The sequence below is a fragment of the Mobula birostris genome, chromosome 6 (assembly GCF_030028105.1).
Source record: "Mobula birostris isolate sMobBir1 chromosome 6, sMobBir1.hap1, whole genome shotgun sequence".
In the NCBI taxonomy this organism is placed as follows: Eukaryota; Metazoa; Chordata; class Chondrichthyes; order Myliobatiformes; family Myliobatidae; genus Mobula; species Mobula birostris.
Window position 1 is genome coordinate 174,998,682 of NC_092375.1, and position 25,705 is coordinate 175,024,386.

The following is a 25,705-nucleotide window of genomic DNA, read 5'->3' on the forward strand; positions in this document are numbered from 1 at the left end:
ACAATGAAAACCAGTAGATATTGAGGAGCCTGTGCCTGAATCTCTAGAGTTTAGAAGAATGAGAAACAATCTAATTGAAACTTCACAGTGCTTATTGAGTGGCAGACAGTGGATGCAGTGCATGTTTCCTCTGGTCGAAGAATCCGGAACATTCATATTCACGTTCAATATCACATTCGTAGTAGGACTGATGTAAGGAGAAATCTCTTCACTAGGTGGGCAGGAGATTGCAGTTCTTTATGCCAGGGAGCTTACTGAGTTCATTCAAGACAAGGATCGCTAGTGTTAAGGGAAGCAAAATATATTGGGTTAGTGCTGGAAAAAGACACAGAGGAAGATCAGGTCATAATCTTGATGAATGCTCGAGCAGGCTTGAAGGGCAAATTTCTCCCAATATGTCCAATTCTTATGCTTTTATTTATTCTATGAAATGTTTCAATGCAATGCAAAGTTTGTCCTGCTCATGGAAAGGATTCTGTCCGCGAAATGATGCGGTTTATCTATTGCAGAGCAGCCACGATCAAGCGGTCAGGCTAGGAGCCAGGCATCCAGCACCTGGGACAGTTCCTGCACCGCTCTCACCGCGGCGCGCCCTCTCCAGGAACTGCAGCTCTTCGCTCCGCCCCCTCACCCTCCGGCGCCTACCGGCGACTTCAACATGATTGACCTGCCCTCCGACCAATGAAAGCGGAGCTGGAGCGAAACGTTCTCTGGAGAACCTATCAAATCGCGACAATTAAAGCGGTGGGAGGCAACCAATGGGATTGGTCCGGTGGAGGAGGCGGGACTTCCCGCGGCATTATTGTGAATGACGGCTGCCGCGGAGTCGAGCTGCGGGCCGGTGAGCGCTAACGGCGTGAGCTGGGTGGTGCACCGAGCAACTGGCACCTGGGCTCTGAGGCGGCGGTTGGCGACTCTTTCACTTGCCTGCAATCAACAGCAGCCCCCCCCATTAAAAAAAACACACACAGACGCAACATGCATATGAGCAGCGAAGGTCCAGGTCAAACTAAACAGGAAAGTGATGGCGGAGCCGCAGAATTGAGTTCCCAGTCGTGAAACCACAGCCGCGCAGTTGCAGTAGAATAACAGGAGCATCTCTCGTCACCTTAATTACTATTACACTTTCGCAAGTCTTCACTGGGTTTATTTTTAAACTACAATTGTCTTTTATGTGCTTTTGACGAGTGATTCGTGTCTGCTTAAAGGGTCGAGAATGCAACAAGTTGATTGGAGCAAGGAGCCCAGCATTCGCCTTTATTATGTTATGTAAGTACAATCCGTCCGTTGACTTCTGAACGTTATAATGTGCTTAATATTTTCTAGAAGATCGTATATGGGTCTTGCCTTTTAAGAGGTTTCATTAATACAGTAAGAAAGAAGTATTGAACGAGTTAAAATGGAAAAGAGATTATGCAATAATTCCTGTTGAGCTCCAGCAAGTCGATTTTGAATTTAAATAGTGGCAAACATTACCATTCCACAATATCCTTGAACGTCGTCTTTACTCCCCCTAAGGCGAATGCAAAGGTAATGCGACAGTGAATTCCCTCCGCTTTTAAACGACGGATGGAATCAAACAAACTTTCCCCATCATGTGATATTCGAGCAGGCAACTGCATTGCATATTTAGAATTATGTTCGCGGGACTATGCGCGTTTAACCCGACGGGTCTTGCGATGAGATGATTCTGTCGGTGTAATCATGCATTCAGACAAGAACTTAACTGGGGAAGTGTATGCTTACTAATTTTACTGTGGTTTGATAGTCTGAGACACGTCTGAGAAATGTTTCGTTGGTCAGTGCCTCTAGGCTCGTGTTGTTCGGTTCCACGAAAACCCATCATCCTACAGCCTTCGACTGGAGACGCAGCGACGGCGCTGCTTCCTGCTCACGCTCATTTTTATTACTTCCACAAATTTCATAGACATAAGATGCATTTAGAGCAGTGTACAGCAACTCCATTATCTAACAGTCGTAAACTATTTCCGTTTTTATTCCTACCGATGACAATTCTCTGTTTTGATATTTTGTGTTTCAGCCATCGCATTTAGTTTGAAGCACATCTGGAAGTATTTCTATCTAATGCAAACAGTCCAGTTTGTGGGTATGCTATTCGACCCAGAGCGAGAGATTTTAATTTTCCGTTGCTTGACGCGATTTAATTGGCATTTTGTTCCCCTGTATTTAAGCTTGGGTGCAGAATGCAAGTTAGTAGGCACTCCGGTGGATCAAATATTAAACAGAATAGAGGAACTGGGTGCAAATGAAACTTACAAATAATGAGGTTTGAAACATTTTTTTTTCATATTTGCAAGCTCTTTCTATCGGGTTGTTTAGACTCTCAGAAACCGAGTTAGTGGTGAAGGATAAATAATGCAATGATAGAATTTAAAATATTACATCACTACGTAATTTGCATGATGTTATTAAAAATCACAATTAGATTTCTCAGATGATTCTTGGCGAGATTCTGTAGTGCTGCGTGCCTGAGGCTGGAGTGTGGGAAACAGCTCCAGTATGACTTGCCTGGAAGAATACAGAGGATAAGCAATGATCACTCAAAATTGAAGCTCATCTCTGCCCTTTAACAACCCTCATGGGAAAAAGTTGCTTAAAATTGAGAAGGAACATAAAATATTTTAAATTATAATGTACAGTTTATTGCAGTTTTCTAAATATTGCACATTTGAGAAATGTGATGAGCTGTGAAAGACTTGTATTTAGAAAAATCATATAAGATCAGTACAGTATTGGCCCTGCATCCCACAATGTTGTGCCGACCTACATAAATGCACTCCACGATCGATCTAACCTCCAACTCCTACATATTCCACACACCTCCATTTTTCTTTCATTGGTGTTCCTAACTAACATCTCTATTGTATATACCTCTACCACCACCCCAAACAGAATGTTCCAGGCACTTCTTACTCCGCTTTAAAAAAAACTCAAAAAAAAAAAGCTGTGATATCTCCCTTAGCTGACCGTAAATGAATGCCTTGGGATATAGGCTATTGTCGCCCTGGGAAAAAAGCGCTGGTTGTCCATTCTCTCATAATCTTGTATACCTCTTCCAAGTCACTTCTCACCCACCTTCACTCCAAAGAGAAAAGCCCTAGCTCACTCAACCTTTCCTCAAATAGCACGTTCTCTAATCCAGACAGCATCTTATTAAATCTCCTCGGCACTCTCTAAAACTTCTTCAACCTTCCTATAACGAGGTGACCAGAAATGAATTCAACGTTCGAAGTGTGGTCTCATCAGATAGAACATAAAGGTGGCTCTTGAACTCAATTCCTTAATTCACTAAGGCCAATATACTATAGGTTTTCCTAATCATCTAACAACTGTGCAGCAACTTTGAGGGATCTTTAGATTTGGACCTTAAGATCCCTGTTTGTCCACACTGCTAAGAGTGTATTGTGGAATAGATTTCAATAATAACTCAGTGGAAAAGAACGTACTGATGTGCGAACACGTTTCAGCAAACCTCGAGGCAGCACTACGTGTGGCCCTCAACCAGCGGTTTCTTCTACAGTGGTGTCGTGGTTACTGCAGTGCTTTACGGCACAGGTATAAAATCTTCAAATTCAAATCTTCTGACAATTGTATGTAATCTTGTTACAGTGTAAACCAAAAGATCCTAAGAGTTAAATCTTCAGGATGATGTTGCTCAATCCACCACAGAAGCCCAAAATAAAATGGTCAAGCTGCAGTTCTCTGTTGGAGCCAATTTCCCTAGCATCCCCATTTACACTTAGCCATATGTTTCACTGATTTTTTTCAAATGCACTTGAACACAGATGGTAAAAATTGTGATACATTTTTAAAAAGCTTGAACAAAGCTATGTAGGTAGTGCAAACACCAGCTGCTGTACCTTAGAGTCCAGGTGAAAGGTTGTACTCGATAGGTCCTGTCCGATTTGCTAGCTCAGTTCACCCGGCTTTTTGTGTGTTGCTGCAGTTTTCTATTATTGGGGCACAGTGAAGACAGTGATTGAGCACTGAGTAAATGAATGCTGAGGAATAAATGTTTTAACTGTACCTTATCAGACCTATGATTCTGCTATCAAACCACCAACTCCAACCACCCAGAATAATGGAGGGACAGGCTTGGGTCAAAGTGTGATTGTCCCATCCTGTTTTGCACCTAATAATTCCAGATACAATACTGTGCAAAAATCTTGGATGCATAAATACAGCTAGGGTGCCCCAGACTTTTGTGCAGTACTGTATTTGTCAGTGGAGTGGAAGGTGATTTTGTAAATCTGGCAGGAGCAAAGGGTGTTGGGAATGGTGTGTGGAGTGCTGTGGCAGGGGAGTGGGACAGGTGGCAGAGAAGAACTGCCATGGTGGGGGTCAGGCACACTCAGCCCTGAGACACCACACAAGGTCATTTGATTTAAAAAAAAAAAAACTGGTTTATTGACCATTACAGAATGTCTCTCTAGTGCTTCCTGCTTTCTCCCCTCTCCCTTTTTCCCAACCATGATCCCCTTCTCCCTGCCCCCTTTCCACTTCAGTCTACAGCAGAGACCCATAACAGAATTGGGTTTATCATCACTCACATATGTCATGAAATTTGTTTTTCTTATGGCAGCAGCACAGTACATTGTATTGTGCAAACGTCTTCTGTACCCTAGCTATATATATGAGGCTAAATAGTCTGCAGAGTACTGTAGGTTTCTGATTAAGGTTTTGGTAATGATATTCTTTACTCCAAATGCTACATCCACGCATTTGAAGATTTCTAGCTTGGCTTGTGATATATTGGTAAACCAATATGTTTAAACCCTTGCAAATCTACTTGAATGCTTTTATGTCTTTAAATTTTTATTGCAATTCTGTAAAGTCCAAAATTGTTCTCCTGTGAGACATAGCAAAGATTGAATCCTCACTAGGCCTATAGAGCGCTGTTAAATATGGTAGTTTGAATTTGCTTCAAAATGGAATTGATCCAGTCTATCATATGATAGAAAAAGATTTGTATCTGGGATGAGAACTTGTGGATGAAATGATCTAAATCTCTTGGGCTCTTTGACTGGAAGTTCTGTGAAGTGAGTGCAATCAGTGCGTAATGTGCTGCAGCTGGTCAAGATTGAAAAGTATCCCTGAAATGTAGACTGGTTCTGAACTTGGTCTCCCTTGGGTAGAAAGGAAAAGATTACATATTGTCTCTGTTTTAACACTGAAGGAGGACATGCAGCATTTCAGACTCTCAATAGCTCCTATAGGAACAATCTCAATGGAACCATCTACCTCATTTCTCTGTACTCGTCCAACATGTTCATTCTTGTACATGCTTTCTCTTCAGCCTTTTCCCATTAACCTACATTAAATGGCAATTATCAACATATCTTTGGGGGGGGGGGGTGGAATTGGGAACACTCAGGGATGGGATGAAGGAACTGCATCTTGGATATTTCACATAAATTACCCAAGGTCACAATCTATCACTGTCCTTGGTGACGTGAAGCAACAGCAATTTCCTTTGCACTACTATGCCACCTAATTGAAAAGTGCAAAATCGAAAGCGAGCACCTGTTTATAAGCTGTCACTTGGATTTTCCTATGCAAGTGATTGAGTGGCTCATCCAGCAGGTATTTTCTCTAGGAGGTAGAGCAGGTGCTGTGGTGGGAAACTGAGGAAAAGGTCTATTGGACCTCATTCATCTGGACTGGGAGTTGCAACCTGGAGCAAATGACTTGTCAATGGCAGAGAAATTTGTAAAACATTCTTTTAAAGGTTTTCACAGTTAGTACTTGCAGGTATATTTTGCTGTGTTGCAATGTTTATAATTGCAGAGCTTAAATAATGCTTTTTAAGAAAATTTAAAATTCTCATATGCTTCATCAGAAACTCTTTAACAAGTTCCTTACACAAATATTGATCAAAATCTATCCATTTACTCACGGTTCTCTATAAACTTCTGAAGTGTATTGGAATCAGTGTGAATTGGATCAATGATTGGTTAAAATGTTGTGACACCAGGTGGTGCTATTTTTCCCTAAAGGACACAAGAAGAACAAACCAATTTGAATTTATTACACACCCTTTTAAGGGAGTAAATGTGTGTCTAAGCATCTCTCAGAACAGTTATCGGGTGAATTTATATAAGGAGATATTAGCAGAGATATCGAGAAGCTTTATTAAGATTAGGAAAGCGAGAGTATGCAGGATGAAAATAATAGTCGGGAACAAGAATGAAAAGTTTAAAATTTGTTTTTCAGCTAGGAACCATTGTATGTGAAGTACGTGGTTGACTGGTTTGTAGGACTCAGTTAAAATATAAGTGAAGGATTTGAGGCTGTCAAGATAGCAATAGATTACACAAGTCTGCAAATATGAAAACCATTGAATGATTTGGTAGCGATAACCATCAGCTGATGCCTGTTTTTGAGTATAAATTTTAATTTGTCTGGGTTAAGAAGAAAGCTGAGATGCCTGTAACACGTAAACAATTGAGGTAGTAAGATTGCTTGGACATTTTGTGTTTTATTAATTTTCTGGTTTATTTTACTTTGTCCCTTGGGTGGTCTAAAAATGTTCCACTCTGTTTTTAAGTGTATTGTATCACAGTTCTAGTTCACTGCACATTCAAAAATAGGGAGTGTTGTCCTTGATCATGTATATGAAGATAATCAATGCTAAATTTTGGTCCAGCATTCCTTTTATCTCAAAGTTTTAAAAGTTTCTGATAGTGGAGCTTTGTTTTATGATAGAACATAGAAAAGTACAGTACAGGCTTGTGCTGCCCTTTTGATCTATTCCAAGATCAATCTAGCCCTCCATTTTTTCTTTCGTCCACGCGCCTATTTGTGCCTTTAAATGTCCCTAAAGTACCTGCCTGTACTACCACCTTGGCAGTGCATCCACAGTCCGAGTGAGTGTGTGTGGGCGTATATGTAGATATAAAATTAAACGAAACATCTGACATGGCTAGACATAGCAATTTATGCCCTGGATATAGTCTCTGGTTGTCCAGCTCATTTATGCCTCTTATTAGTATGTACACTTTTATCAAGTCACCACTCACCCTCTGCTCCAAAGAGAAAAGCCCTAGCTCACTTAATTTATACTCATTAATCATGCTCTCTGATCCAGGCAGCATCCTGTTAATCCTCCTCTGCACCCTCTCTAATGCTTCCACATCCTTCTGATAATAAGGGGACCAGAACTGAACACAATATTCTAAGCACAAGAAGACCTGCAGATACTGGAAATCCAAAGTAACTCCGGGCAGCATCTATGGAAAAGAGTAAACAGTCGATGTTCTGGGCCAAGACTCTTCATCAGGACACTAAGTGTGGTCTAACTAGATTTATAGAGCTGCAACATTACCTCAATCTCTTGAACTTTATTTCCCAAATAATAAAGGCCAAGCTGCAAAATGCCTTCTTAACCACCTTAACAACTTGTGTGACAACTTTGAGGGATCTGTGGATGTGATTCCCAAGAATCCCCTGGCTAAGAATCCTGCTATTAACCCTGTACTTGTTTTCAAGTTCAACCCTGCAAAGTGTGTTATTTCACACTTTTCTGGATTGAACTCCATCTGCCACTTCTCAACCCAGCTCTGCATTCTATCAGTGATCTATTGTAACCTTCTGCACTATTCAAACCACCACCAAACTTTGTGTCATCCGCAACCCACCCTTCCACTTCCCCATCAAAGTCACTTATGAAAATCAAAGAGCAGGGTTACTAGAACAGATCAGTGGTACACCGCTGATCACCAACCTTCACGTAGAATTTGCTCCATCTACTCCAATCTTCTGACTTCTGTGGGCAAGCCAATTCTGAATCCAGACAGTCAAGTTTCTCTGGATGCTATGCCTCCTGACTTTCTCAATGAACCTACCACGGGGAACTATGTCAAATGCCTTACTAAAATCAATGTACACCATGTCCACTGCTCTACTTTCATCATTTTGTTTTGTCACTTCCTCAAAGAATTCAATCAGGCTTGATTGGATAATTCCAGAATTAACCTCCTACCTTTCTTGGTGATAATGTGGCGGTTAGCACAATGCTATTACAACTCAAGTCTCCAGAGTCCAATTCCGGTGCTCCCTATAAAGCGTGCACATGTTCTCCCTGTGACTGTCCCTTTTTCACCCCAGGAGCTCCAGTTTCCTTCTACGGTCCAAAGACCTACCGGTCAGTCGGATAATTATTCATTGTTAATTTTTCTGACATTTGGTTGGTGTTAAATAAGTGGGTTTCTGAACAATGTGGCTTGTTGGCCAGAAGGGCCTGTACTGCACTGTATCTCTAAATAATTAGCCACCCTCCCTCCTGGTTTAAAAAAACATAGCTTTTGCCACCTTCCAGTCTTCTGGATCTTCTATCAGATTGATTAAGGTTGGTGAAATCTCATGACCAGGATGTTCAAAAAACATCACAATTCTGCTGAAGAGAACTGCATGTAAGTGCGTAGTTATAAATTTTATTTATTCTAATAATCAAACACTTTTTTTTCTGTTTCAGCAGCCTTCAGCATGTTCTCTCAGCTAATGGGATTTCTCATATGGCCACCTTCCATTTCACACTGTGATCTCTCTAGCTGAGGAAGCAAGGCTACACACTTCATGATTGCTGTGATTCACAGAGAAGAGACGATTAATTATGCGAAGATTACTTTGTTGCAAGGTGGTCTTGGCCACATCTTTGATCTGGGTGCTTCTGGATGTCATCTTACTGCTCTACTTCAGTGACTGCAATAAATGTGACGATAAGAAAGATCGATCTCTCTTGCCTGCCCTGAGAGGTAAGTGCTCTTGCCACCAAATGCAGAATAACTGATTTTAGAATATTGAAAATGTATGACATGAGAGGGCTTTGTTTCTAACGTGACTCCTTTAGCCGGAATTGGCAATGTTAAACTTCAAATGTTGATCATATTCTAAAAAAAGAATAATCTTTGATGTGAATACATTGCACCAAATCAGAGGTACTAATGTCACATTAACATTGCCTGTTTGACCCTCTGGTGTTGGTGCTTCTTGGAGCATGCACATTTAAAAACTGTTGTTTTTCTGACTTTTGTAAACAAAATAGAAATTTGATTTGGATTGTGATTTGGGAAGTTATTAAATTGATTGCCAAAACCAAATTACTTACTACTTGCAGTTATAATGCAGCATTTTAAAAACTTTTTATAAAATACCAGGTTTGAGCTAAATCAAGTAATGAAATTGTTTTGGTCTTCATTAATGTTATCTGTAAATCTGATGGAGCTTATTGCAAGTATATGCGTTCCAGTGGATGTGGAATCTCTTGAACTCTTCCTGGTGTCCAGTATACTGAAACACTTGGGAATGGTTTTCAGTAAACATTTATCTGGACATTCAGGTGGGAGAATTTAATTTCAATTTGAAAGAATGAATTCTAAGCTCAGCTTGATTGAAAATGCAGATAAACCGGTTTTCTTTCTCAATCTTGTGTTCCTACTTGGAGCAGGATATGATTGCCTCTTTTGGAAACCTCGACTGGATTTGATATGGGAGACGATTTGTTTGCAATTGCAAACTTGTTTTGGTAAAACACTTTTAGAGGAAAAAAAACACAATTTCCATGACATCTTAGAGATTGGTCATGGCCAGAATCAACTCCTGCCTCAGCAAGGAGCTGGACTCACTACAATTTGCCTATATTGCCACAATAGGTTCACAGCAGGTGCAATCTCACTGGCTCTTCACTTGTCCTTGGATCATCTGGACAATAGCAATACCTATATCAGGCTGTTGTTTGTTGTTTACAGTTCATTGTTCAACACAATCATACCCTCAGCTCTGATCAAGAAGCTACAAAACCTGGGCCTTTGTACCTCCCTCTGCAACTGGATTCTTGACTTCCTCACTGGGAGACCACAGTTGGTGTGGATTGGAAATAACATCTCCTCACTGACAATCAACACTGGTATACCTCAAGGATGTGTGCTTAGCCCATAACTGTACTCTTTAGACACAGCTCACACACCATCTATAAACTTGCCAATGACTCAACTATTGTAGGCAGAAGCACAGGTAGCATACAAGAGCACAATAGATCAGCTGGTTGAGTGGTGTTGAAACAACAACATTGCACTCAACATCAATAAGACCAAGGAACTGATTGTGGACTTCAGAAAGGGTAAGTTGAGGGAGCACACACCACTTCTCATTGAGGGATCATCAGTGGAAAGGGTGAGCAGCTTCAAGTTCCTGGGTGTCAAAATTTTTGAATATCTATTCTGGGTCCAACATATTGATGCAATTACAAAGAAGTTGAAGATTAATTATAATTCAACCATCTATGAGTACAGCCAAACAAAACAATGTTACTTCGTGGCCAAGGTGAACAACACAAGTGAACCCACACAGCACATGAGACAGCAGTAAAATACAATCACACAAAAATGGTCTGAGTTCACGAATGTTGCCACAGTTTGCAGTTGAACACAATATATCTTTCGAGCGAACGCTGGAGGGCTGCACCGACTCTAACGTGGATGCTGTACCATACTGCCTCAGGCACTCTGGTGGACTCTACCGCTGTCCTGGGCGGCTGCAAACAGGCAACATTGCCTTTTGATGCCTAGTTCTCGCTTTAACTGAGGCTATACAGCTCCCCCACCATCTGCGCCACTGCTCACCTCATAAAACATTACAGCTTTCCACATTACCATTGTCCAACAGCGTCTTGCAACCACAAGAGGAGCGACGTAGGCGATCACTCGTTGTTACACTGCACTCCGCCTTCACGCACCAACTCTTCTTCGTTACAGGCAGCAGTACGATCCGCACCAAGTACAGGCCCTTCAGATTTTCTGTTGATAGGCAACTTGCTGGTGGGGTAGACCTGCAGAACTTTAAGTTCTTGATGCCCAGCAGGGTCTTGCAATCATAAAAATGCATTAAAAAAAAAATCAACACCTTTGGTTGGTCCTGTAAAAGTTATTCTGTCTGAACGTGCCGCCATCTTGCAGGAGATGTGCAGTATGCCTTATGAAGGCACGGCAGTGGCTTTATTTGAGGAGAACTGGAATGTCATCAAAGACTCGCAGATGTACTGTGGAGAGTGTTCTAACTGGTTGCATCATCGTCTGGTACAGAGGGGCCACTGCACAGGATCAGGGGAAAAGGCTGCATCCATTATTCGGGTCTGCCATCATCCAGAACGTGCCGTCTTCTCATTGCTACCATTGAGGAGGAGGTATACACTCAATGTTTCTAGAACAGCTTCTTCCCCTCTGCCATCATTTCCTAAATGGACAAAGAACCCGTTAACACTACCTCAATTTGTTTTGCTATTGTTTGCACTACTTTTTGATACTTTTTGCCACAAATAAAACATTAAAACAAAGTGGGTGCTTATGTACTATTTCCTGCACTTGCAGTTCTCCATCTAAATTAATCTGTAACTGAAACAATGTTAAATATGAGGCAAATATTAGTGTAATAATGTGAAAAGCAGGATGAGTTCAGATGAAGCATCTGAACTTCAAGGGTACAGTATCTGTTGTCAATGCACAAATCTGCTTTGGTGTATTGTATCTTTCTCCAATTCAATGCTACACCACTGCTATTTGATATTCATTAATAATTTTAGCTAGTAACATTTCAAAATTTGGAGATACTTTACCACACCAGGTTTGGTACTATTGGAGTATTGGAGGCATAGAATAACAAAGTGTTGCAGAAATTTTTTGGGAAGAGTCACTGTGACATTAAACAATGTAGGATGCAGCAATGGAGTTCCAATTTCCTGTATTTTCTCACTCATTGCACTGCACAACCTGCTTGCCTTTTTGCAGATTCAACAACTCCATTCGCTTCACTGGCGAGAGAAACTCCCTCCAGTGGGGAAGAGTTAATTAAATCAGTTTGAATTAAATCAAATAAACTTCAAATTTGATGCATTTGTTTTGATGTTTTTGGCTTTACTTCTAATATTGTGGAGGACAAATTCATGGACGGTATCTAAAGTTTTCTGAAACAGTAAATGAAAATAAATTTTGAACTATTGTGGAATGAAAAGCTTTATTTAATCTTGTAAATATGCTTCCTTGTCATCATGTTACAGTTTTATAAAGCACTGATTTACTTCAGACTGCCTTAAATCTAAACTGTGAAGGTGTGAGTTGCCTGTGTTGAATTGGGAAATGGCTATAAAGTTATTACTTTAAATGACTAAAGGTGAACATTTGATAAGTTAACACACGTCCCATTTTAAAGCACAAAAATTAGTATAAGTGCTCCACACACGGTTAAAATTATAGTGATAATTCTATTACACCAAATAAAAAGGCTTGGTGTTACTAATAGGGACAGTAAGGCTGAAGATTCAGAAAATTTCACATATTCGGGCAGATTAAGGAAAGGTTGTAATAATAGGGTTGTTGTTTCATGAAAGACTTCAACTTCCCTAATGTAAACTGGGACCTGCATAGGGCAAAAGGTTTAGATGGGCAGAATCTGCTAGGTGCATCCAGAAGGGTTTCTTAAATCAATCTGTAGATAGTCCAATAAGAGGAGGGGCTGCACTGCACCTGGTGTTGGACAGTGAGCTTGGCTAGGCGACTGACTTTTCAGTGGGTGAGTTGTTGGGGAACAGTGACCACAGAAATCACTATCAACACACATAAAAGTTGCTGGTGAACGCAGCAGGCCAGTCAGCATCTCTAGGAGGAAGTACAGTCGACGTTTCAGGCCGAGATCCTTCGTCAGGACTAACTGAAGGAAGAGCTGGTAAGAGATTTGAGAGGGGGAGGGGGAGATCCAAAATGATAGGAGAAGACAGGAGGGGGAGGGATGGAGCCAAGAGCTGGACAGGTGTTTGGTAAAAGGGATATGAAAGGATAATGGGACAGGAGGCCCAGGAGAAGGAAAAGGGGGAGGGGGGAAAGACCCAGAGAATGGGCAAGGGGCATAGTCAGAGGGACAGAGGGAGAAAAAGGAGAGAGAGAGAGAGAGAGAGAGAGAGAAAGAATATGTGTATATAAATAAATAACGGATGGGGTACGATGGGGGAGGTGGGGCGTTAGCAGAAGCTTGAGAAGTCAATGTTCATGCCATCAGGTTGGAGGCTACCCAGACGGAATATAAGGTGTTGTTCCTCCAACCTGAGTGTGGCTTCATCTTTACAGTAGAGGAGGCCGTGGATAGACATGTCAGAATGGGAATGGGGCGTGGAATTAAAATGTGTGGCCACTGAGAGATCCTGCTTTCTCTGGTAGACAGAGCGTAGGTGTTCAGCTGCTCCCCATCTGTAATTTCCTCTCATATCCCGTTTGCCAATCAACTGTCCAGCTCTCGATGCCATCCCTCCCCCTCCTATCATTTCGGATCTCCCCCTCCCACTTTCAAATCTCTTACTAGCTCTTCTTTCAGTTAGTCCTGATGAGGGGTCTCGGCCTGAAATGTCGACTGTACCTCTTCCTAGAGATGCTGCCTGGCCTGCTGCGTTCACCAGCGACTTTTCTTGAAATTCCAGCATCTGCAGATTTCCTCGTGTTTACGTTTTTAAGATCACTGACTCTTAAGTTTTAAGATAGCTATAGATAGGGATAGTGGTGTGAAGATGCATCTCTTCAAAAGGAGGTGTAAGGTGCTCCTTCCCTCTGCTAGCCTGCAGGTCACCCTTGGGGAAAGGGTCAAGTTCTGCTTACCCATGATCAGGGTCAGGTGAAGCCATGAGAGCAGGTGATGGATGGTCCTATGAGCAGCGGGTGCACATCACAAGTCCTGGTTGTGCAACCACTGACACCAGGCAGACAATTTGTGAAGAGTATTGGCGATTGCTGGGGTCATCAGTCTTGTAAAGATAGTGCCTAGAAGAAGGCAATAGTAAACCACTTTTACGGAAACATTTGCCAAGAGCTGTCATGGCCATGGATGGTGAAAGACCACGATTGTCTATATCATACACACGGCACATAATGATGATAGATAAGAATCATGTATCATGAAGACAGATTGTGGGAGATTATTAATTGGAGCAGGGCAAATTACAGGTGCATTAGGCAGGAATTAAAGAGAGTTAATTGGGAACAATTGTTTTTTGGCAAGTCCACATATGACATATGGAGAGCATTTAAAGACCAACTGCATGGGACAGGCATGTTCCAGTCATAAAGAAGGACAAAGATGGCAAGGTAAGTGAACCTGGGATATAGGAAGGGTAAGATGAAGGAACACATACCAATTTTCATAGAGAGATTAGAAGTGGAGAGAGTGAGCAGCTTCAATTCCTGGGTGTCAAGATCTGTGAGGATCTAATCTGTTCCCAACATATTGATGTAGTTATAAAAAAGCCAAGACAGTGGCTATACTTTATTAGGAGCTTGAAGAGATTTGGCATGTCAACAAATACACTCAAAAACTTCTTTATTTGTCAGCATTCTGACAGACTGAATGACTGTCTGGTATGGAGGGGCTACTGCATAGGACTGAAAGAAGCTGCAGAAGGTTGTAAATCTAGTCAGCTCCATCTTGGGTACTAGCCTACAAAGTACCCAGGACATCTTTGGGGAGCGGTGTCTCAGAAAGACAACGCCCATTATTAAGGTCCTCCAGCACCCAGGGCATGCCCTTTTCTCACTGTTACTATCAGATAGGAGCTACAGAAGCCTGAAGGCACACACTCAGTGATTCAGGATCAGCTTCTTCCCCTCAGCGGTCTGATTCCTAAATGAATCTTGAATCTTTGGACACTACCTCACTTTTTTAAAATCTGTAGTATTTCTTTTTTTGCATGTTTTTAAAATCATACGTAATTGATTTACTTGTTTCTTATTACTTTTATTTTATTTATTATTATTTTTCTTCTCTGCCAGATTATGTATTGTGTTGGACTGCTGCTGCTAAGTTAACAAATTTCATGTGACATGCCAGTGATAATAAACCTGATTCTGATATTGAGAGACGTGATGAATTTAGTCAGAAAGGAAAAGTATGTTAAGTTTAGGAAGCAAGAGTCAAACAGTCCTTGAGGATTATAAAGAAGCCAGAAAATAACTCGAGAAAGGAAGTAAGAAACCCAGGAGGCGGTCATGAAAAGTCCTTAGGGAGATTAGAGAGAATTTCAAGGCATTCTATTCATGCATCACGAGCCAGAAGACAACTAGAGCAGGAATAGGACCACTCAAGGATAAGGGAGATTTGCTTGGATGTGGCTGAGGTCCTTAATGAATACATTCACAAGGAGAAGGATGTGAAGGACAGTGTTGGGTCTCTTAAAGAGCATTAAAGTGAATAAGTCCCTGGGGCCTGATGGGATATACCACAGGTTATTTAGAGAGGCATGAGGAGAGATTGCTGGGGCCTTAACCAATATCCCCTCTAGCTATAGGTAAGGTCTTGGAGGACTCACAAGTAGCTAATTATGTCCCATTCAAGAAAGAAACCAGAGATAATACTGGATTCTAGACCATAGAATCTCTCATCAGTGTAGGGAAGTTGCTGGACAATTCTTCAAGGACAGGATTTATGAGTTTTTGGAAAACTGTGGTCTATTCACAGAGAGCTGGCTTGGCTTTGTGTGGGGCAAGCTGTATCTTATTAACTTGATTGAGTGTCAAGGATGATTGATGAAGGTAGAGCTGTAGATGTTGTCTACATGGATTTTAGTAAAGCGTTTGAAAAGGTCCCTTGTGGGAGGCTCATCTAGAAGTTGAGGATGCATGGGATCCATGGTGAATCAGCCAATCATGTGGCAGCAACTCAATGCATGAAAACGTGAAGACATGGTGAAGGGGTGCAGTAGTTAGTCAGACGAAACATCAGAATGGAGAGGGAAAAAAGCGACTTTGACTGTGGAGTAATTGTGCCAGGTAGTGTGGTTTGACTATCTCAGAAACTGCTAATCTCCTGGGATTTTCACACAGTCTCTAGTATTTACAGAGAATGATGCAAAAAAATGGAAAAAAAACAGTGAGTGACAGTTCCGTGGGTAAAAATGCCTTGTCAGAGAACAATGATTCAAGCTGACAGGAAGGCGACAGTAACTCAACCAACCGTTCTTCACAGTAGTGCTGTGCAGAAGAGCATCTCTGAATGCATGTGGAACTTCGAAATGGATGGGTTACAGCAGCAGAAGACCATGAACATGCTCAGTGGCCACTTCATTAGCTAATAAAGTGGCCCATGTTTTTATTTGGAAGCAATGCTATGTGAATTGTTGCAGGGAATCATGCAGAGTCCTCCATGTATAGACAGTGGGATCAAGTATAATCTGTGATTATTGATGCAGATTTGGATGGCAGATATGGTAAGGATTCAGAAAACTAAGAATATAGACCTGTACAGCACAGGAACAAGTCCTTTGACCCACAATGTTGAGTAAACTAAATAAATCATACTTTATTGTCGCCAAACAATTGGTACTAGAACGTACAATCATCACAGCGATATTTGATTCTGCGCTCCCCACTCCTGGGATTACAAATATTAAATATTAAAAATAGTAAAAATTAGTAAATATTAAAAATTAAATTATAAATCATAAATAGAATGTAGAAAAATGGAAAGTAAGGTAGTGCAAAAAAACTGAGAGGGAGGTCCAGATAGTTAGTAATTATATGCCCAACAAAACTAATCCCTTCCGCTGACACAATGTCCATGTCCTTCCATTTTCTGTATGTTGAACAAAAACCTGTTCTGCACATATCCTTTGGACTTGCCTCCTTTTTCCTTAAATCCATGCCCTCTGGTGTTTGACATTTTAACCCCAGGGGGAAAAAAGATGCCAGCTGTCTGCTGTACACGATTGAGAGGCATCGCTGAACCTTTATCGGTTCTCTTCTCGGTCTCTGCCGCTCCAGAGAAAATAACCCAAGTTTGTCTAATCTCTTCCTTGCAGCACATGCATTCTCATCTAGGCAGCATCCTGGTATGCCTCTCCCGCATCCCCTCCTAAGTCCCCACATCCTTCCTTTAATGGAGCAGTCAGAACTGAATGCAAAACTCCAGATATGGTCTTAATCGTGTTTTAGAAAGCTGCAACACATTTTCCTGACCTGAACTCAGTTTACTGGCTAATAAATGCAAGCCCACCATATGCCTTCTTTGTCACCCTATCAACCTGAGCGCCACTTTCATTGATTCCTGCACATTAACACTGTTCAGGGTCTTTTTATAAATAGTGTGCTCACTTTTTTAACATTTGATCCCCTGAGTCAGATGAAGTCCCACTGATCAGTACACTCTTGTCATCTTTGGGCAAGCCAATTCTGAATCAAAATGACCACTGGACATTTAGCCAGGTTGAGCTCCACCTGCCACTTTCTGTCCTCATCTATAACTGATCTGTATCTCACTGTATCCTTTGCCACTATTCTTCACTATCCACAATACCACCAATCTTCATATCTGCAAACTTTTCATCCAGGTTATTTAAAAATCACAAACAATTGAGGTGCCAGGATAGATGCCTGTGGTACACCATTAGTCACAGATAAGTCCTGTTGGTCACTACACTCTGTCGTCTTTGGGTAAGCCAATTCTGAGTCCAAATAACCAGTTTATTTTGGATCCTGTTGGAGTGATTTTTGGGTTTAGGACATGTACATTTAGCAATTGATATTGGCTACCAGTCTTCACCTCTGAAAATGTATTGTGCATTTCATTTAGAGTGCAGGTCTGAACAATGGGTTCCTGAAAGCTATGAGTCCCAGTCCAGATAATGCTGATCAAAATTCATTTGGATGTTTGTGGTGTGGATGCGAATCGGGAGGTGTGAAGGTTGTATGTGCTTTTAAAGAAAGTGTTGTCCATATATTGTAAATGTGGAGTTGTCCTTGAATGTTTGGCACGTAAAATATCGAGCCCCACATTGGGCCAGTGAGACATTTCAACCGAAAGCGTCTCCATGTAATGCCTACACAAAATAATCTGCAGATGCTAGGGTCAAAGCAACACCCACAACGCGCTGGAGGAACTCAGCAGGTTGGGCAGCATCCGTGGAAATGATCAGAGCCAAAAAAGAAGTTATTAAGTGTGAGTACCAGTTCCCCACCACCACTACCCTCCTCTGGTTGGCGGAACTGGTACTCACACTTAATAATTTCTCTTTTGGCTCTTCCCACTTTCTTCAGACCAAGGGTGTAGCTATGGGCACTCTCATGGGCTCCAGCTATGCCTGCCTCTTCGTTGGTTGTGTGGAACAGTCTGTGCTCCAAACCTATACTGGTATTGCTCCCCAACTTTTCCTTCGCTACATTGACGACTACATTGGTGCTGCTTCCTGCACCCATGCTGAGCTCGTCAATTTCATCGACTTTACTTCTAACTTCCACCCAGCCCTCAAGTTCACTTGGTCTATCTCGGACAATTCTCTCCCCTTTCTTGATCTCTCGGTCTCCATCTCTGGAGACAGACTGTCCACTGACATCTTCTGCAAGTCCACTGACTCATAACTACCTCAACTATACCTCTTCCCACCCTGCAACATGCAAAGATGCCATTCCCTATTCCCAGTTCCTCTGTCTCCACCGCATCTGCTCCCAGGATGAGGCTTTCCGTTCCAGGGCATCTCAAGTGTCCTCTTTCTTTAAGGATCGTGGTTTCCCTTCTGCCGTCATCAATGATGCCCTCACCCGCATCTCCTCCATTTCCCGCACTTCCGCCCTCACCCCATCCTCCCACCACCACAACAGGGACATAGTTCCCCTTGTCCTCACCTACTACCCCACCAGCTTCCAGATCCAGCACATTATCCTTCGTAGCTTCCGCCACCTTCAACAGGACCCCACCACTAAGCACATCTTTTCCTCTCTGCTTTCCACAGGGATCGTTCCCTCTGCGACTCCCTGATCCACACGTCCCTCCCCAAGGATCTCCCACCCAGGTGCTTATCCCTGCAAGCGCAAGTGCTACACCTGTCCCTACACCACCTCTCTTGCCACCATTCAGGGCCCCAAACAGTCCTTTCAGGTGAGGCAACACTTCACTTGTGAGTCTGTTGGGGTCATCTATTGCATCTGGTGCTCCCAGTGTGGCCTCCTCTACATCGGTGAAACCTGACGCAGATTGGGGGACCGCTTCGTTGAGCACCTCCGCTCCATCCTCCTCAACAGACAGGATCTTCCGGTTGCCACCCACTTCAACTCTGCTTTACATTCCCATTCGGATATGTCCATACATGGCCTCCTCTACTGCCGTGATGAGGCTAAACTCAGGTTGGAGGAGCAACATGTCATATACCGTCTGAGTAGTCTCCAGCCCCTTGGTATGAACACTGAATTCTCCAACTTCCGGTAATTCCCTTCCCCCATCCTAGTTTTACTCTGTCCCCTCCCCCAGCTGCCTATCACCTCCCTCATGGTTCCGTCTCCTACTACCCATTGTGTTTTTCCCTATTCCTCCTTCACCTTTCCTGCCCATCCCCTCCCTGCTTCCCCTCCCCCACCCCTTTATCTTTCCCCTTACTGGTTTTTCACATCAAATCCACCAGCCTTCTCCTTCCCACCCTCCCCCCACCTTCCTTATAGAGCCTCTGCCCCTTCCCTCTACAGTCCTGACGAAGGGTTCCGGCCAGAAACGTTGACTGAACGTTTCCACGGATGCTGCCTGACCTGCTGAGTTTCTCCAGCATGTTGTGAGTGCTCCATATAATGCCTATTGTACTTTGTTGTGTTGAATGAAGAAGCTGCTTTGTATCTACCAGTTATTTCTCTGGTGATCTCATTCAAGCAACAAATCCTATGCATCTTAATCTTCTGGATGAGCCTCCCATGATGGAGCTTGTCAAATACCATAAGCTATAAATGGTTTTTTTTGGGGGGAGGGAGAAGCAGATGGAATATGACCCATGTATGTACATTTAATGCAGGGGTTCCTAACTTGGGTTCCACAGACCTTTCGGTTAATGGTAGGGATCCATGGCATAAAAAAGGTTGGGAACCCCTGATTTAATGGATGAAAATCTGTCCCTGTTAGCAGATGGCTGCTGGAGTAGTGAACAGATGTTGAGAAATGAATGGAAGATAGTCCAGAGAACATGGAAATAGTCTGCATATCTTCCTTTATAGGGCAAGTCATCCATTCCAGGAAGCAATCAGAATGCAGTGAAGCTTCAATCCATGGGTAGTGTATCCTACCTGATGTTTACAGATTTGGTATCACAATATTTAAAGTGTGGTCCTATTAGAATGTAACAGAAACTTCATGACCAAGGTTTCATCATTTGGAACTGAGTTGATCAAGTGCTTCCAAAAGGAGTTGGGTTGACATTTGAGGGAAATAGTTTGTCAGATTACAGGGAAAATGTGGGAGTTAATTGCTGCACTGAAACTTTGTATTGACAATGGGAAAACTGATTTTCTATGCTTTACCGGAGTCTGATTCTTCCATGATGCATTTTCAAAACTGCATGCTGATTGAGGAATGTGGGTGTTGCTGACAATATTGGCATGCAGTTTTATCAATAATTGCTGCTGAACTGAGGCGCCATTTCAGAACTGAACACCGTGGTTGATGTGGAGTCACAATATCAGTCAGAATGAGTAAGGGCAGTAGTTTTCCATCCTTGAAGGGTAATGGTGAAGCGGGTGTGTTTCTATGCCAGTTTCGTGCTTTCATGCCACTGAAAAACTACTTAAATTCCAGATTTATTTAATGTCTTCAATTTAAATTTGCTGTGTAACAAATATATGCATGAAATTTAATCTTCTTTACTTTTGAGTTCATTATTAAAATATTTAGTTTTGAGCTTGGAGTCCTCCAGATTCTTGGATTCTCTTCTGACTTCCTCTAATATTATAAGCTAATCCCTTTATTGGTAATGGGTATGCTTTACATAAAGTTATCATTCAAACCATGCCTATTGTGCACAGAATAAAATGTACTATTTAAATAGATGGTTAATGTAATGCTTTTATTATAAGACATAAAATTTCAGTTATATTATTTGCATAAATATAAAGGAGTTCCAAGAGGTTTAACACTGCTAAATCCTATACTTCTGAGCTGTGATGGGTATGTTAATTTTGAAAGCTTGGTTTTGTTTCGCATTGTGCATGGGCCTAGCTTAATTATGGCAAAAGTTTTCAAATTCCAGAGGTGTACTTAAATAACTTCCTGGTTTATTTGGATGCAGGCATTGCAACTGAATTTTCAAAATCCCAAGTAGGCACTCTTAAATATTTTATGTCTAGATGCTTGACATGTGGTAAAGAACTGTGTCCGAGATAATCGGATTTCAAGGTTATAAAAGGCTAAGGCTCTAAACACTATTTGAATTGTATCAAGTATGACAGTTGTTACACTTTGCAGTATTCTCACACACGAATAATTCCTTGGTTTAACTTGAGTGAATGCATAGTATTCTGGGACATGGGGCATAGAGACTAGATGTATGCAGAAACCAGATGTCTTTTTTCGCATTTTTTCCCCCATTGGTTTTTAAAGTCTCAGTGATTTTGAATTTCAGAGTACTGTAATCTACTTCTAAATGTAAATTATAAATATTTGCTGTCAGAATGTTTCATTGTTAAGTGAGATTAGTTCCGTGGATGATAAAGATGTGAAAAGCTCAGGATATACAAAGGTAGCTAAACATCCTGTTTGCCATGGTTACTACAAAGGGGGCCCAAAATTGCCTTGATTGATTAGAAGTTTTATATTAGTAACTTCACTTTCAAATAGGTAGATGACTGGATTTTCGGAGAAGCTCGTCACATTTCGGATTATTTATATAAGTTGCCATGTATTATATAAATCCAGCATCATTTATGTGATGCAGACAAAGGGGAAACTTTTTTCTTGTTGAGACTATATTTAAGAGTCTTGTCAGTTGAAAAATGTTTGCTGACTGCTTGAATATTACGTTACCTTTGGATGGTGTAAAATTATAAGCGGGATAGAAAGGTTTGAGTATTGCTGATCATATTTTCTGCATTCATGTAATGTTGAGCAAGAGCCAATATGAATGTGAACAGTTTATAAATTCTGCCAGATTAATGAAGGTAAAATGTAGTTCCAGTAAAAGACACAACTTGCCTTCAGTATAAGGCATTTCCTGATTTTTGAGATCCCAAAGCTCTTCACACCCAGCAGTTTTCCTCCCTACCTCACCAAAGTTGATTGCGCTTCTAATGAAGACTGTTCTCATTGAGGGTAATTGTTGGTAATAAACTTAAGGAGGCTCCTTAGTTCATCTTTAAAAATGCTATGGTATTTTTAATGTCCAATTGAGCAGTTAAATGCTCTCGTGGCAGCATTTCCTTTAATACTGCATGTATCGGTAGATTATTTCCATTTGGAAATAAGCCCGAGCCCACATCAAAAAGAAATGCTCAAAAAATTGGGTAGCATTTGTGGAGTTGACCTAACAGGTCCATGTCCTTTCATCAGAATTGGGAATACTAAAATATATATTTGATCTTGTTTTAAGATGCAGGTAAGAGAAGGCACAGGCAAACCTAGGGATCGGATGTTAGCTAGAGAAATTGAAAAGGTGGCAGCGTATGGTTTTCTTACAGTTAAAGCTCTGAGTTGAAAATGCAGTGCAGTTATCTGAATTAATTTGTAATTTCAGAAGAAATTCTGAAAATCTGTAAGATTAATGCTGCAAGTGCTTATCTGAAATTTTGGAAGGCATTTATGTATCTCATCAGACAGTGTGGTGCTTCAATTGCTGGATCAGTGTTAGAGGCTGAGGACAAGACTCAGCCGTAAGTTGGAGGCGAGGACAATGCTGGAGGCTCGGTCTTTTCGCCTTGTAACAGCGGAGGTTGAGTAGTGACCTGATAGAAGTGTATAAGGTAATGAGAGGTATTGATCGTGTGGATAGTCAGAGGCTTTTTCCCAGGACTGAAATGGCTAACACGAGGGGGCACAGTTTGAAGGTGCTTAGGAGTAGGTATAGAGTTGTCAAGGGTAAATTTTTTTACACAGAGTGGCGAGTGCATAGAATGGGCTGCCGGTGACAGTGGTGGGGGTGGATACAGTAGGGTCTTTTAAGAGACTCCTGGATAGGTACATGGCACTTAGAAAAATAGTGGGCTACGGTAACGCTAGGTTATTTCTGAAGTAAGTACATGTTTGGCACAGCATTGTGGGCAGAAGGGCCTGTATTGTGCTGTAGGTTTTATATGTTTCTAAGTCAGTGAGAATGAGGTGAGGAATTGAAGTGAAGGGACGCTGGAAGCCATTGGTCATTTTTGCAGATTGCAAGGAAGTTAGGCACCTGATCTGCTTTTAGTTGTCCCAGTGAAGAAGTGATCACATTATGAGCATCAGATTTGGTATTCCAAATTGGAAAGAAGTAAATCATTACTTAACATAGAAGTATGTTTGTTGCCTTGAATGAGGGAATGGAGGATATGAAAAGGCAGTGTTTTATCTCCTGTGATTGCAGAAGGTACTATGATAAGGTCTCAGAATAACACATCACAGAAACGCGTCCTTGGTCTACTACGTTGATGTCCACCATAGTCTGTACTTATCCCATTCACCAGCAATATTGGCCCATATCCTGTGCTTTGACAATTCAGGTGCTCATCAGATTGTATCTTTAAAGTTGTAACAAACTTCTCAGGAGGTGCATTCCAGACAGCAGCTATCCTCCAGAAAGTTCCTGCCCCAGGGCCCTCTAGACTTGATCCTTGTCTGAAATCTAAACACTCTAGTTTTAAACATGAGATTTGGCTGATGCTGGAAATCCAGAGCAACACACACAAAATGCTGGTAGAACTCAACAGGTCAGGCAGTATCTATGGAAGTGAATAAACATTTGAAGCTTCAGACTGAGACACTTGTTCAGAACTGGAAAGAAAGAGGGGAAGTTTGCAGAATAAAGGAAGGAGGACTATCTAGAAAGTGATTGGTAAAGCCAGGTGTGTGGGAAAGGGTAAAGGAATGGAGAAGAAGGAATCTGAGTGGAATGTGGACCACAGGAGAAAGGGAAGGAGGAGGGGTGTCAGGGGAGAGATGGGCAGCTGAGGAGAAGTAGTAAGAGGGCACAGTGGGGAATAGAGGAAGAGGAAAGGGGGAGGGGAAACATTTTACCTGGAAGGAGAAGTCAATATTCATGCCACCAGGTTGGAGGCTACCTTGATGGAATATGAGGTGTTGCTCCTCCACCTGGGAGTAGCCTCATTGTGGCAAAAGAGGTGGCCATGGACTGACATGTCAGAATGGGGAAAGGTATTGAAGCGGTTGGCCACTGGGTAATTCTGCTCTTGGGGATGGAGTGGAGGTGCCCAACAATGTGGTCCCTCAGTTTGTGTCTGGTTTCCTCAGTGTAGAGGAGGCGGCATTGGTGTCACCGGATACAGTAGACATCCCCCAGCAGATTTGAAGGTGAAGAGTTGCCTCACCGGGAACTACTGTTTTTGGGTTCTGGATGGAGGTGAGAGAGGAAGTAAATGTGCAAGTGTAGCACTTCAGTTGCCTGCAGAGATGTGTGCCAGGAGGGAAATTAGTGAGGAGAGATGAATGGAAAAGGGAGCAATCCCTGCAAAAAGCAGAGGGTTAGGAGGCAGGTAGAGATGTGCTTGGTCGTAGGATTCCATTGAAGATGGTGGGAGTTGCAGAGAATGATGCGTTGAATGCTGAGGCTCGTGGGGTGGTAGGTGAGGATGAGGATCTCTATCATTGTTAAGGTGGTGGGAAGATGAGTAAGAACATGTGTCCAGGAAATAGAGGAGATGTGGGTGAGGGCAGCATCAATGGTGGAGGGAGGAGTTCTTTGTAAAAAGGGGACGCCTCTGTCTCATCCTGGGAACAGATGTGGTTGAGATGAAGGAACTGAGAAAAGGGAACACCATCTTTGCAGGAGAAGCGTGTGAAGGGGTATGGTCATGAAGTCCTCAGTTTTGTTGCTTTTTGTGGCAGCACGATCATGTAGTGATTAGCACAATGCTATACAGTACCAGCAACTCAGATTCAATTCCTGCCGCTGCCTTTAAGGAGTTTGTACGTTCTCCCCATGACCATGTGGGTTTCCTCCAGGTGCTCCTGTTTCCTCCCACAGCTCAAAGATGTACAGGTCAGTAGGTTAATTTGTCATTGTAAGTTGTCCCTTGATTAGGCTGGGGTTAAATTAGAGGTTTGCTGGGTGGTGCAGCTGGAAGTGCTGCAAGGACCTATTCCACATTGTATCCTAATAAATGAATAAATTCTGGGAGATGATTTTCTACTATTCATTCTATTAAAACTCATTATTTTGGATCAGGCTCCCTTCCCGGCAACTTCAGGTATTTATCTTCAAACAGATTTCTCCTTTCTGTCCTTGCAACTGAAATGTTCCATCAGGCAGTTATCTCAAATTCTGCTTGCATCCTCTCCAATGCAATCATGTGTACATGAATTCGTGATTCATGTATAGAAGCCAATGAGAACTGTATATAATATGCCAACCATGGCTTGCAGTTTTCTAAAACAGCAATAAAACCCCACTGCTCTGGTATTCGACATCCCGGCTATTGATGGCAAACATCCTGTATGCCAACTGTATCAGACAACTTGTGCAGGCATCTTCAGGCATCCTTGATCTTCAACACGAAGTTTTGCTTGCTGACAGTTTTCCACGTACCTTTGTCCTCCCACGACTACTGTGCCTCACTTTGCCTTCCCAGCAGGATTGGATTGGACAATGGGGAGCTGATTTAGAGAAGTAAAATATCCAGATTATAAACCTGTGGTGTGAAAGTTGAATGTAAATAAAATGGAACAAAGATTGCAGAAATAGACTAATTGGAGCAAATGATCGATGTTT

The 25,705-nt window shown here is 42.0% G+C and overlaps 1 protein-coding gene across 3 annotated transcripts in view; it reads left to right on the forward strand.

The window, feature by feature from the left end:
• Positions 1-809: 809 nt before the first annotated feature.
• galnt13 (polypeptide N-acetylgalactosaminyltransferase 13) overlaps positions 810-25,705 on the forward strand; it is a 394,116-nt gene continuing 369,220 nt past the window's right edge. For 2 of the 3 annotated variants that reach the window (XM_072261955.1, XM_072261953.1), the window contains exons 1-2: positions 810-1,269; positions 8,495-8,774. In XM_072261955.1, coding sequence (XP_072118056.1) covers positions 8,633-8,774 — 142 coding nt within the window. In that variant the 5' untranslated portion in view covers positions 810-1,269; positions 8,495-8,632. The remainder of the gene's footprint in view (positions 1,270-8,494; positions 8,775-25,705) is intronic. The other variant, XM_072261954.1, reaches the window with a different exon arrangement.